The following is a 14779-nucleotide window of genomic DNA, read 5'->3' as shown; positions in this document are numbered from 1 at the left end:
AGTATATTAGGTTTCACGTGTCACAACAGTATCCAAGGCATCTCCATGTGTAGACAGCTTGGCAGTGGGGACCTCACTCTCTCCTTCATTCACTCCCCAGTTTTCCTGCTCTCCGTTAAGTGGATTTACAGATTATATTATTTAGTTTAACTAAATTAACTCTCACAAAAGGACAAGTGGCTTAAAGAAATTGCTGCAAAGAAACAGGGTTGAAGAGAATGCTGATAACCCAAGTACATGCAAACAGGAAGAACACAGCAGAGCCGACCCTTTTCAAGCCACATTAAGAAGTAAAATCAATGATAATGGAATCACATCTGATGAGAAGTCAACAAAATAATTAACATTCAAGCAGACTATTTGAAAGAGATTATATCCATATCATTAGCAATGATCCTAATCCTAAATAGGCATTCTGCCTTAAGGTGTAGTAGCTAATGATATAAAACAGTCATGATTAAGGAGCCATTAAAAAATAGCTGCACTTTTACCAACTCTTTTTAAAATTGTAGTTTTGCAGTGCATGCATTTAATTTATTCATAAGAAAATATCCATGTATTAGGGGTGCTTGCTCAGAATATTTTTTACTTATGAGGGAATAGGCTCAGAAAAGTTTGGAGATCACTGTTCCAGATAAGCCTCCCATGACAGCCTGATTACTTGATGCACCACCCTGCAAACACGAGACTCGCTTTCCCACCCGGTCTGTCTCTTCCTACAGTGGCCTCGTCCTCCTGGCATACACATACCCCAAGAGGTACAGTTTTAAACCTTATATAGGGAAAAACTTTTCTGTAGACCTCCCTTTGTTCTGATTTGCTGCTTCTCGTTTGTGACTCCACTGAAGATGGGTGAAGGCATTAGAGTAAAGAATGCTAAAGTTGTCACAGGAGACTAAGCCCAAAATTTCAGTAGTTTTGTGCAACAAGGGCTTATTTCACCTCACGTTGAGCTGCTTGCTTCCATCTCATGGCTGAGCTGTCTGCACCATGTGATGTGGTCATCAGCCTGGAGAGGAAGAGATAAAGGCTCTGCAGCTCTTAACGTCCGTGGCCCAGCAGTGTGACATAAGACAGTTCTTTTACACTTCATTGGCCAGCACTAGTCAGGTGCTCCTAAGCTCACGGCTGAGGAGTCTGGGAAATGAAGAGGCGCTTATGGGTGCTTGCTCGGTACCAGGGGGCTTACGTACCCAATTTTGCTCGAAGCTCCCAAGGACTGAATCCATCTTCTAGTGCTCATAGTGCCTTGTATGCTGTCTTATATGTGGTAGAGCACACTCATATTTTTCCAATAATATTAATAATTTTAAAATCACAGTACAGTTTGTTAACAGAATCATACACAAAATTTGGATAAGAAATAAAGTGGAAATGTGTTTAGAGGCTGGCTAGAGCATGGCTCTTACTTAAGGACATCAAACCATTGTTACTCTCCCCATGACGTCAGTGGTCTGGGTAGACGTTCCAGATGTGCTGTCCAGTGTGGTAGCCACTACCCCTTTATGGACATTTACATTAAAATTAAAGAAAATTAAAAATTCAGTTCCTTGGTCCCATTAGCCACATTTCAAGTATTTAACAGTCACAAGGGGCTAGTGGCTACCTAGTGTTTTGGACAGCGCAAATATGGAACATTTCCATTATTGCAGAAAATTCTGTTGAATGGGTTTGTGCGATGACCAGCCAGAGATTGTTATAGATTAGGATGTAGATGATGAAAGGAAAAAATGATCACACAGAAAATTACTGTTACAGATAATGATCCCGGTAACATTATTTGATGCATAATGAAGTAAATTCAGAAACATTCTAAATTTAGTTCTAAAACCATTTCTAAGCAGTTGGTTAATATGGCTCCAGAAACAAATTGCTGGGAGTTCGTGCTGGGATAGTGAAAAAAGCACCTGACTAGGAGTGAGAAGACCTGACTTGTAGCCTTAACTCTCCCTTCTTAATTAGCTGGGAGACCTTCTGCAAATCCCTCAGACTCACTCAGCCTTGAAACATATGATTTATAACACTTAAAACATTAGGCATCATTCTAAGCTATTATTTTATTTTCTCTAAGGTCCCTCCTGATTTAAAATGTTTCCTTTTAATTAGATCTGTGGGTAAAGTACAATTTTTTAAGTGAAAATGACCTCTGTTTTTTGTATATATTTAAAGGAATACAGCATGATGTTTTGATAGCTTTTCTTAATTCTTTCTCCTAAATCTGTCTAAACTCACATATTCATTTCCCCAATATTTCCCCCACTGCCACTCTTGTGTGCAGGAGTACCACCCTCTTTTTTTGAGACAGGGGCTGCTAACGCTTGCACCCCAAATACTTGACATCACCCTCTAGGAGCAAAGCTTTTCTCTGCCTTCAAAGACAGTTGGGAAAGGTGAATCTTACTCTTCAAAATTGGGAACATACAAAAAATATGTAACTAGAGCAGGAATTTTTTTTTTTTCCATGTAGCTGGCCCCTGTCAGCCATTGGAACAAAAGACTTGGTCACATCTCACTCTTGCCACTAGAGGAGTGTTTTTAAGAAAGTCTCTTTATGGTGTCTGCTGGATCACACTCTCTCCTATTCAGCTCACCTTTGTTATTGGTCTTGGGACAGCCAAAGGGCATGTTTTGTGTTTTGGGTCATAGAGGCTTCCCTTTCTGAGACAGCTGGTGTGGCGTGGTCCCGGGGGTGAGACGCTGTGTGGCTTTGTCTCACTCTTGGTCAGTTAGTCAGCCAGCCCTCTTGGGATGAGGTGGAGCTGGCCTCCTCCTGACGATGATTGACTCTCAGTTGTTTGTAATTTTCTCGAAAAATAAATACTCTGAGGCTACATTTTCTCATGATTGGTCTTAACCCCAGAAGTGTGTTTTGTTGTTGTTGTTTTTGGAAAGTTCCAAAAACATCTGTTTGGAGATTATTTCAGTGGGGACCATGTATGTCAGCAGCTAAACTACTGAGACACATTGTCTCTCCTTTTTCTTGTCCAAATAACCCTTTAAAATGGCCTCAGTGAGGAATTCATAGAAAAAATTCATTTTCCTTCTCTCTGCATTTGGTTTTTTTTTTTCTTCTTGATTTCTCCTCTTTTTCTGAGAAAATGTGTAAGAAAATAAGAAGGATCTGGACATAATTTGCATTGCCAAGAAAAATAACAGGCCTTACTGTTGCCTTCACCCAACCTTGCAATTGTACCTGGTTCATTTCACAATGGGACAAAGTTACACTGCAGTTAGGTTCTCCAACTTAAGCCTTTTTTGCCTTTTCTTCCTTAACATTAAAACAAAGTTCTCAGATACTTAAATCTTTGGAATTATCTTTCTAGACCAAACTTACTAGGTAACTTGGTCCAAAACATGACTCAGTTTCCCCAGCTGCTAAATTAAGATGCCTCATACCTCCAGTGACAGCCCCCATGCACTCACTGTTTTTTGGTTACAGTTCTGCTTTTACATGAATGGACCCCACACATCCTGTTTTGGGGTCATTAAACTGGTACTTGCTTACAACTCTGTGGTGGGGATTAACGGGTTAACTCCTCTCTCCTTGTTTGGATACCTGCATCTTCTCACGCCCTCTCACTCCCCAAATACATTCTTTTCCTCTGTTGCTTTTAAAGGCTGGCTGGTGGCTGGCAGCAGCAGTGGGATCTGTTTCCATTTTGAACCTTATAAATTACCGAGGGTGCAGAAATAACAGAAATTGTTTGGCTGGTCCTTGTTAAGCAGGAGGGGGTCTGGGCTGAGTTTCCTCAGTAAAACCTTTGCCGATTTTACAACCCAAACACCTCTGCAGCCACCCTATGCTTATAAGAAACAGCCCTGCCATCCCTCTTTGTCTGCTTGTTCTCTTTTTGCCCTGTATTACTTTGTATTCATTTTCTATCTCCCTCCCTCCCTTTCTTCCTTCCTTCCTTGTCTTGCCTTCCTGCCTGCCTGAGGCACCTTCCTTGAGCCACGGAGGGAGCACTTGCTATCAGTCTCCTTAAGGAGCTGGGGAAACTGGGGCGTGCCATTAACAAGCGAGTTCCCTAAAATCCCGTAACTGGGAACTCATACAGTGTCCTAAATAAGTACATTATCTCACTGGGGAAAAGGCAATTAGAGAATTAAAGCAAGTATCTGGAAAATTGGGAGGACACTAAAAGCTTGATCTTTGGTACAAATTTTTCCTCTAGAAATCACTGTTAGAATTCCTCACTATTCTATATCACCCTTATTCCAACGCTGTTTGTTAAACACCCACTGGGTACAGATCCCTGATAGGAAAAAAATGGGAAAAGGCGACTATTGTGGTTAAACGCACAGAGCTTTGGAATCAGCCCAACCTGGATTTCAATCTAAGCCTACAGATGCATGACCTTGGGCAAGTTACTTAATCTCCGGAACTCAGTTGCCTCACCTGTAAAATGAGGATATTAGTCCCCACTCTGCAGGGTTGACATGAACACTGAAGGAGACACCTTGTGCAAAGAGCTTAGCAGGTACCTGGAGTGGTGGCAGGCACCCCCCCCCCCACTGCCTTTCCCAGCGGTATTCACATCCTTTGCAGCTTCCACGAATTGCACTTTAGTAATACTGTGGCCCTTTGATTCACTGGATTGTTTGAAAAAGAGCAAAAGCTCTGTCTATACCAACAGGAAATTATTTTAACTTGCCAGGAAAGAACTTTTGAAAAGTCTCTTTAAAAATTGTCTTTCAAACACCTTTTAGAAAATGTTCCCTCGTCCTTTCCCAGAGCAGTCGAAGAGTCTTATATGTCCTCGGATGTCAAAGTCATGAAGCAAAGAGAGGAAATAAAAATCAAGGGGCAAGAACTCTTTCTTGGAAACATCCTGAACATCCGTGTGGGGACTGGCATCCTAGATCTGATTTGGAGGGGTGCTTGTTGGGCAGAGCAGATGTGGGCCTCTTCCCTCCCTCCGCTGCCAGGCAGAAAGCCAGAGGGCCACAGGGCCTAGGGGAAGGGAAAGGTTTAGGAAAATGCCACGCACTTCCTAGAACAGAGCAAGAGTCCCCTATGTCAGGAGTATGGGGGGTTGAAAGGTCCAAGACTGTCTCTTACAACAAACTCTGCAGGCAGCCAGAACACAAGACATCTCTCAGCTGAGAAGCTTAACTACTTCCCTGATTTTTCAGTGGTGACTATAAATGTTCAAAAGAGTCTCTGGTTAGATAAATTGGTCTAGAAGAACTAATATTTTGAATGTATGTCACACTCCTGGAAATATACTGTTAATATTGCCATATGTGCATGGTCTGCTGTCCAGATCATTGAAGGGTTGTCTTAAATGTTACCTAAACTCATTCCAATGCCACCCTGCCTCACAAGGGTGTTGATACACCTTCCTTGTTTGCTAAGGTTTTGTAAACCCGTCAGTGAAACGCACAGAAGCAAAATCTTGGTTTTGGCTATGCCTAAAGTGTGTGTGTGTGTGTGTGTATGTGTGTGTGTGTGTGTGTTAGAATACACGCTTGCCTATGTGATTTTGATGAATCTTTTAAGGACCACAGCTTAAGGGAGGCAAAAGGAATAATGCTGTGGAAGGGGAGAAGCTTTTGTTCTAGGCTCAGGGTAAGAGAATGGGTGATAGCTGAGATGTGTCATCCGGCAGCTGGAAGGACAGCATGGTCTGAAGCCCCAGAGGAATGTTGTTCTGGGTGGAGATGCAACTTGGCAGTTGTCAAGAGCACAGGTTTTGTAGAGAAGGAAAAGTCTAGAATTCCAGCACCAGGGGCAGAGAGAAGTGGAAGGCAGCAAGCGAAGCTGAAACAAGGCTGTGTGCCCCGAGAAAGTGGGGGGCCTTGGCGGATGTGGGACTTCTGGCTGTGTGTGTGGTTGGGGCGGTTGGGGTTGCAGACAGGCTGAGGAGAGTAGGTTGATTCCAGGAATAAAAGGGAGTTCGCAGGGATACAGGTGTAGAGCAGGGCCAAGGAAAATCAAAGCAGGAGAGCTTTCATGAGTCACTGAGACGTCAGGATTCACTGATGAGTAGCATCCTCCGCAAGGAGCATTCTGTGTGGGTTACACGCACAGCAGCAAGTCCCGCGGTCATCTGCACTGGCCGCATGGCATGCCACGTGGCTGGGGACATCTGGCCTCCTGTAATGGGAAGAATAACACTGCCCTGTGCCCTGGACGTGGCTGTAGGTCTCAGCCTCTCTATGTCCTGTGCTCCCCTGTCCTTGGTGCTGTCGGTCCCCTGGGCAGGGCTCTGCATTCTTACCCTCGCAGAATCGCCTTCTAGCTCAAGGCAAGGAGCTCCGGGGGGCAACTTAGGAGAAGCTTCTTTTAGATGAGAAACAGCATGCCAGTGTTCTTTGGTCTTCCAGCAGCACGACCAGGTCTCCACTTTGAATGTTGCCGGCGGGGAGTGAGGGACAAAGCTGGGCCCTGTGGCTATGACAGGGACATCCCAGACATCCTCACCATGGTCACTTCTCTCCTTTTCTCTCTCACAACAGAGTCACAGGGGACTGCAGTATCTCTCTGAGTGACCCCAGCGGCTTATGGGACGTTGGCTTTGGACCCTCTGTGACACACCGTGCTGCGTGGGATGATGAGGACGCAGAGAGGAGGGACACCCGGGGTCACCCTGGCTTGCCTCCTCTTAGCCACCGCAGGCTGCGTTGCTGGCTTGAGTGAGTTCCTTCCTTCCCTTTCTCAGCTGCCCCTCGGGGAAGAACACTTTGCCCCTGACGTCAGTGGAAGCGTTGAGCACTCCGGCATAGCTCTGTAAAAAGGCCTTCCTCTTCCTGGATGCAGGGAATACTTCGTTCCCACTGGCCTTCAGGGACATAAGAATACCAGATGAGAAGTGATCACAACAACATTATATCGGTTATATTTTTCTGTTTTACTCATTTCAAAGATATTCTGGAGGAGGAGAAAAAGTAATAACAATAGCTGCCTTTTATTGTGCACTTACTGTATGAGGTCATGGCAGGCGACTTACATGCTTTGTTTGTAAGCCTCGCAAAAACGCTGAGACAAGTATTACATTATTAACCTCTTTTTCAGATGAGGAAACTGAGGCTTTACAAGGCTGGAGTCACATGGCTCAGCCGCAGAGGCAGTGGGATCAGACCCAGGTGTGCCCAACTCCGACGCCTGATCTCTGCTCTTTACAACACACTGCTGCTCCACGTGTGTCTGCGGACAGGGACAGGCGGGGACATGGGCGAGGCGGTAGTTACTCAGAGAAAGACCAGCTTCTCTGGTGCCCAACTCTGAAAGACCGCGATGCTCCTGAAAGGGCGATGTTGGTTTATGGGGGTGGCATTTCATTGCTGCATCCCCGTTCTTCCTCCAGACGAGGTCCCTCAGGTCACCGTGCAGCCCGCGTCCACTGTCCAGAAGCTCGGAGGAACCGTGATCCTGGGCTGTGTGGTGGAGCCTCCGTGGATGAACGTAACCTGGCGCCTGAACGGGAGGGAACTGAATGGCTCGGATGATGCTCTGGGCGTCCTCATCACCCACGGAACCCTCGTCATCACTGCCCTCAGCAACCACACCGTGGGACGCTACCAGTGTGTGGCCCGGATGCCCGCGGGGGCCGTGGCCAGCGTGCCCGCCCCTGTGACGCTAGCCAGTGAGTGTGCACCTTCGCGTCTCTGCCCCCGGGCAGCCCTTCCTCTCCTCTCCCGACCCCCTCCCAACCCACGGTTCACACCGCCATCATTAGTCTCGCCATAAAAGGGGCCTTAACTGCTGAAATTTCATATCAGAGAACAGTAGCTGCGCAGTGGTCCCCAGTTGGGGGGGCACCTGTGGCCCTGGGAAGCCTCTCTCTAGCAGGGGCTGTGTCTGGAGTTGTCTGCAGAGAGGGAAACCGGTCAGTGCTCTCGACGTGGCCCCAGTGCTGGGCCTGCCGTGCCCTTCTTCTCAGTCACCCTGTGGCTTCAGGTGCGGTGTGCCCGCTGCCCAGTCGCCTCCCCAGGCTCCTTGCTCCATTCTCTTAGGTGGTTACAGTCAGAGCTTCAGCCGGGGCAGTTTACAGTCTGAACACAGCCTGCCCATCCCAGATTTGGCTTCCTGTCTCCGTGAGGAGCAAGCGTACTCCAGATACCTGGAATACAAATACTAGAATGTGATGAAAAGGAAATTGTGAGACAAAGGGACAAAGAGAAAAGAAGTAAGGAAGAGATCAGGTGACAGTTCGGTCAAAGAGAATGCCAAGACTTTATACTACCATTTCCTTTCTTTTTCAGTTTTGCCATTCTTTTATTTATGTTACTGCCCTCAGATAGTTTATTAAAGTCATCACATCTGTAGACATTCTACTTGTGATATGGAATCAGTGTTATCCCTGATCTCTACTTTCTCTGATGATTACATTACAAATAACGTAGGTGCTCAGGCCAACGTATGGAAACCAAGAGCCAAATGGCTTCTAGGGTCCCTCCCAACTTAATAATTCTGGTGAATTCCATTTTCATACACTTCCTGCCAGATTGTCCCCGTGACTGCTCTTATTTCTTTTATGCTTGTAAAAGTGAAGCACAGTTTTTACAAAATTACCTAAGTAGTGGATCTCGTAAGGACCCAACAGAGCAAAGCAGGGGCCACATGACACGACACAGTCACTGCTAGAAGAGGAGCCTTGTCCAGGACAGGTGTTCCTAGTCGCCACCCTGGTCTCCCCGACTAAGCCCCATTGTATTCTTCGGCCAGATGCACATGGGCAACAGACACGCCACCTCTGTGTGTGACAGCCACTTGTGTGTTCTGTGTCCCAGGCACGATATGTACAACCTCTGATTTTCCACCCATGATACATACGGGAACCTGAGACTTGACTGAAGGCAGCCCCAATGCCCATTCTTATATACTGAGCCTGTAGCCAGAAAATTTAAAGAACTGCCTCCAACTTGGCCCCTTTTCTAGAGCCTGAAGTGTACAAAAATAAGGAAACTTGTTGAGACTTTCATGGAATTTGCCTTTAAACTTTGAGAAGATTTCCAGGGCCTGTTCCGTCATGACTTAGCAGTGCCCCTTATCCCTGAAGGCCCTGCTTTGGGCTTCCACGTCACCATCGTCATCACTCTCAGGGCTGACGTGGTTACAGGAGGTTGGTGTTCCTGTACCACGGATCATATACCTAAGGCAGCAAACTTCTGAAATGCCCCTCTATCCAAGCCAGCTGGGGGCCTGGGATGAGTGAGGCGTGAGTCCTGGGAGGAGCGGAAGGAGACATGGGGAAGTAGAAAAGCAAGGGAGAAAAGCCCCTCCCTGCCCTCGGGTCCCCAGATCTCTGGAGAAGCTTCACTTCATCGGAGAGTGGAGTGGAGGCTGCCGGCTGTATTCCTGCTTTCTTGGGAAACAGTCAAGCAGCCCTGCCATTTCCGCAGGGGGAAGGCGCAGTGTGTCCTCAGCTGCCTCCCAGAGGGGCCAGGCTGACTCTGGGCTGCATCTTGGAGCCACACACAGGGAGCCACCCTCCTCTGTGGCAGAAGGAGCCCCCATGGAGCCTGGGTGCTGGGCAGCAAGGGAGCTGGGTCCTGGGCAGCCAACTGGGCGCTCCCCTGCAGCTGTGCCCGTGTGTAGGGAGGTCGCTGGGAGGTTGGGTGAGGAGGGTGGAGGGTGGGAACAGTCATCTCGTCACATCAAGAAGGGCTGAGGTCAGAGCTGCACTTCCTGCCTCCACTTTAATATTTTAAAATTATAATTATAATTGCATTATAGAAAGTTTAGAACATATAGAAAATGTACCCCCTGAGCCCACCATCTTTCTACAACCACCATTATCTTTTGGAGTAATCCCTTCCAGTCTTTATCCATACCCATAGTTTTATGTTGTTGTAATGATGTCATTATAGAAACTGAACATACAGTTTCTATTCTTATTTTTCCCCCTTGACATTGTATGACAAGCATTTTCCATTGGTCATATGAGCGTACTTTACTTTTTATTGAGTATGAAATATATAAAGTACACAAAGTGCACCAATACTAACTGAACAACTGATGTGTTCTTTTTCATATGTGTGCACCTGTGTACACATCCCTCCAGCACGTTGCCTCATGCCCCTTCCTCGTTAATCCTTCCTCCCAGTCCCCACCAATGATTATGATCCCAATTACTAATGGCCCTAGAACATCACCTTTCACCATCAGGTACTGAACCCTTTTCCTATTGTTGGGCAATTAGGGCGCTTCCATTTTTTCACTATTAAAAATGAGGTATGCCTTTTAGCAACATTCATGCCCTTAGAGGGTACTGCTGCTCACCCAGGGGGCAGATTTCATCTGCAAATGGGCACACGCGTCTGTGGAGACTCAAGAAATTCCATAACCGCTCATTTGGCCTAATTAGGAGCCAGGCTGAACCTTTTATTGTTTGGAGAAGGGAGAGTTGGAGAGCGGAAGATTTATCTTGGAGCCCTCATTCTGCTTCAAGGTGTATCTGTGTGAGGAGAAACAATTTATAGCCTTTATTTTTAAAATATTCCTGGCTGCTTCTTTCTGTGGTGCTTGAAGGGATCTGCAGTTGGCAGAGAGGACAAAGGGAAGTGTTTGGTTGCAACCCAACAGGGCACAGTGAGAGAAGAAGGGGCTTGTGCAGAAGCCGAGCTAGACTTGTTTGAAAGCCAAGAGCTGCTGGCTTGTCACTTAGACATGAATCAGAAGTGAAATGTTTGGGCCTGACGAGAAGGAAGGAGAGCGCTGGAAATGGAGAGAGCGGGCACCGGGGCGCGCCACGGAGAAGGGGGAGTTGCCGGAGTGGAACTGCAGCCTCCCAAGCTTGGAGGAGGCAAAGACCGGGTGGCGGGAAGGCAGCGGGGGAGTGGGAGGCAAGAGAACCGGGTGCTGTCTTTGGGTTCATGCCACTGGGGGATTTGGCCCGGACGCAGCCGTTAGATTAAGTTTCTGAAAGCACATTCCTGAGCAGAATGGGGACTGTGTTTTGCTGGTTGGCTGATGTAGGAGGGAGGCCGAGCGGTAGATGGGATTACCCAGGCAGGGTCTGCATTCAGAGGGAAGGCTGGGCACGGCCTGCCAGCGCGCATGCACGCACACCCTGCACACCCCACACGCTCGGCATTTAAGGCTTCCTTTTTCTCTGGCCTCTTCTCCATGCTTTCCTGTGTTCATCCCCACACAAAGCCGTTGCTATTTGGCCTCGCTGGCAAGATGCCGTCGCCTGTTTCTAACTCCTAGAGATCACTCCGAGCTTTAGGCTGTGGGGCCTAGGGCCTGACTCAAGGACTCAGGTGGAAGGAGGCCTTTAGCAGAAGAACTTTCCTGGTCTAGCCTCTTTTACTCCAGCGTTGGGGGCTGGGGGGGTCCCCTGGGACTTTGCCCCGCCTGGTGCCATCAGCTCCTGGTTTCCAGGTAAAGGGGAGCTGGAGGTCAAGAGCCACCCGACAAGTCTCGTCTGTACATTCCCCCTCCCGCCACCCCCATCCGGGTTGTCCTGGCCGTGTGCACAGTCCCCGCCCTCACGCTCTGTGGAGGTGCCCATCTCACTCTCCTTGTGGGGAATGTTTTCCTTCCTTTTTAACCTAAACTTTATTTTTGATAAGTCTCTCTTTCTGCTAGTGCCTCACTTCAGATCACCTTGCCTGATTCTTGCTTTTTCAAATGCTTTTGACTTTGATCTCCTTCCTTGCACTCTCCTTTCCCTTTCTTTTTGCAAGCTTTACACCAGGCGGCCAACCACCCTACATGGCTCAAATGCCCACACTCTGCTCCTGAACCAACAGCAGACACTGCCAGTGGATACCATCCTCCTCCTCACTGGACCCCGATTCTGCCTCAGAACTGTTCTCAGCACAGCGTAGCGAGTAGTCACAACGGCTTCTTCAGAGCCGGCGTGCAGCACAGAGGCTGTTCTCCATCCCTTCCCTCCAGTCATCTTCCGTTCAAATACACTCCCACGTAATCTTTTATTTTTACCTTTTTTCCTATTCTTTAATTTCCCCAATTCTGTCATCCCTAGGTCTCAGTCGTAGTTGGAAATAAAATAGGTGGTAACTGGGCGGTTGCCTAGATTTCTATACCGGGGGATTTTAGTCTTCAAGCTAATGTGAAGCGTTAAGTTGCTGCTGGTATAATTTTGGACAGATCCTCCGCAATCCTTACGGCCTCTGAGCACTAAGACCAGGCGTATCCTCCTGAGTGGTCCTCTCTCTGGCATCAGAGATGAGCAGGAGTGGCGGCTGCCAGGAGAGGAAGAGGTCCCCTTGGGCAGCCATCCCCATGACTCTGTGACTTTGAGGAAAGGTCCGAAGGTGACCAGGGGCCCTTTGTTACTATAATCAATTTAACCCATGAATAAAACAAAGAGCCAAACTGGCCTAATGAAAAAAACAAAAAACTAAAAAAAAATTTTTTTAATCCTGGGTTTAAGTCTTAGCTCTGCCACTTAAGAGTTACAGGACTTTGGGCAAGTCACTTAATCTCTAGATTGCCACATCTGTGAAATGAGCACAATAATAATTATATCACCAGTCTCATGGGATTTTTTTGAGGATCAAGCGAGAGAATATGTGATTGTACAATCTTGGAAGCATTTTGGAAATTCCAGGCTTTATTCCTTCACCCATTTGGTCAGCAAACATTAGTGGGGCATCTCCTCGCAGGAAGCCCTGGAGCCTATGTCCAGCCCTGTGCTGCCAACGCCATTCCGGGAACAACCCTTAGGAAGAAAGTCCAGGGGGTGGCAGAGCTTCCAATCGTACCCAGAGCCAAGAGAGGACAGGCTTGCTATAAAGAGGGGATGAACCCATTTCCTGTAAGTTTCTTAGCTCCCTATATACGTGTATTCTCCAGCCCAGAGTCCCAACTCCAGCCGCCTTCAAGAGCAGCCATGGTGTCACTGTGCGTTGTCAGCATAGCCCACAGAGCTGCCCGTCTGTGCTTCTCTGGGCTCACGGCTGCCCACTCCTCCATGCAGACAGCACTGGCCTGCACTGGCAGGATGGGCTGAGCCTGGCCCTCAGCACGGCAAACTCTACACACAGAAGCCACGTCTCTGTTTGCTCAGTTCCCCTCACCTCTCATTCCCGTCAGGCACTTCATTAAGGTCATCTAGATTCTGCCCTTGAACTAGAATAGACCATTAAGGACCTCGGTAGACACGTCTTTCTTAAAACATTTCTAGTTTTCTTTATCCCTGTGTTAGTCAGGGCTCTCCAGAGAAGCAGAACCAATAATATGTATAATGTATTTAATTATGTATTGATGATATATATATAATTATATGTTATACAGAGAGAGATTTAAGGAGTTGCCTCACATAGGCTGAAGATTCAGGTACGAGTTGATGTTGCAGTCTTAAGTCCAAAGGCAGGAAACCTAGACAGATTTTCTGCGTTGTCCTTCTCTGGGAAACCTGTCTTTGCTCTTAATGCCTTCAACTGGTTGAACGAGGCCCACCCCCATTATGGTGGATAATCTGTTTTACTCAAAAGTCTACTGATTATAAATATTAATCATATATAAAACATGCCCTGCCAGCAACATCTAGACTAGTGTTTGATCAAACAACTGCTCACCATTGTCTAGCGAAGTTAGCATGTAAAAGTAACCACCACAATCCGCCATGGTCCACCTCAAGTGCATCATCTGCCTGGGGTGGTTTAGGAACATGTCTCTTTAAAGACAATGTGAAGAATTAGATTTCTCCTTAAGTCTAGCTCCTGAAATCATTAATGGCTCCTTTAGACTGAGATGTTTGCACATTGCCAGTGCAGTGGTTATTCCTTAACCTTTAATGGAGCCATGAGCTCCATTCAGGTCCCTGGATGTTTTAGATCTCAGCTGTGGGTGGAGCTGCACCACTGGAAGATACAGACGCAGAGACTGTCGCCCCCGCCCCTCTCGGAGATGCTTTCACCGTTTCACAGTTTCACAGTTTCACGAAGCCCCCTCGCCTTGGCACGGGCATAGTGTTAAGAATTGCTTTGGTCACAGGCATCTCAGCCAAAATTATAGCTTAATTTTGACAATTTCTTGAAGATCTTTGTTAATTCTAATTTTCCCCAGTTTTGATTTTTAAAATTTTAATTTACATATATGTATATATACATATATAATCTGTATCTTGATTTTTTACTTTAAAAGCTTATGTTTTGTAGTATATATTTTTATGAGCTACCTCAAATCCTGTGTAGAATGGAGGGCTGAAGAGGATGAAAAGAGAAAAAACAAGCAAGGAAGAACTCAATCAATCAATAAAAAGAATTTATCTTTCATTTCTTTTTTTTTTTTAAGGTTTATCTTTCATTTCTATCACTAGAGTATTCTTCCCAGAATATGTTTTCTTATATAAACCTAGCTTCTTTCATTTAGTTTCATCTTCAGTATCTTACTATTTAACAATGTGTTCTATTCCTAAAGACTTCCACTGTATAAGACAAGACAATGTTCATCGTCCCACTTGAAAAGTAGCAGAGCCTCTGTTCTTCAGTGCTGACTTCTATATTTGGATGTTTTGGAGGTTGGTGTCCTGAGAATTGGGAAGTGTTTAGCATTTCTAACAGCACAGTAAGACCTGCTCCTGGCCGCTGAGGACCCCTCAGTCTAATGCAGAAAGTGGACTTTGCACACATTAGCCGTAAAGCAAGTCAGCCCCGAGAGTTGCCTGATAGATGCAGGCAGATTTTACTGGGAGCTCCAGGGCCGGCAATGATGCATTTCAATTTCAGGGGATTCAGGAAGACTCAGGAGTTGCACCTTGAAGAATATGTATGAGGTGACCTTTATCTTTAATTTTTTGAGTCCTCACATACCTTTCTCAGACCTCTAACAACTGAATTAAGCTGTCAGCATTGCATC

The 14779-nt window shown here is 46.6% G+C and overlaps 1 protein-coding gene across 8 annotated transcripts in view; it reads left to right on the top strand.

Annotated features, from left to right (window-relative positions):
- Window positions 1-14779, top strand: part of BOC (BOC cell adhesion associated, oncogene regulated) — a 72134-nt gene that overhangs the window by 30144 nt on the left and 27211 nt on the right. For all 8 annotated transcript variants that reach the window (XM_045540280.1, XM_045540277.1, XM_045540281.1 and 5 more), the window contains 2 exons: window positions 6463-6639; window positions 7311-7589. In XM_045540280.1, coding sequence (XP_045396236.1) covers window positions 6555-6639; window positions 7311-7589 — 364 coding nt within the window. In that variant the 5' untranslated portion in view covers window positions 6463-6554. The remainder of the gene's footprint in view (window positions 1-6462; window positions 6640-7310; window positions 7590-14779) is intronic.

Source organism: Lemur catta, chromosome 1, assembly GCF_020740605.2.
Source record: "Lemur catta isolate mLemCat1 chromosome 1, mLemCat1.pri, whole genome shotgun sequence".
Lineage (NCBI taxonomy): Eukaryota > Metazoa > Chordata > Mammalia > Primates > Lemuridae > Lemur > Lemur catta.
Note: the sequence above shows the minus strand (reverse complement) of the source record. Positions and strands in the feature narration are given on the sequence as shown.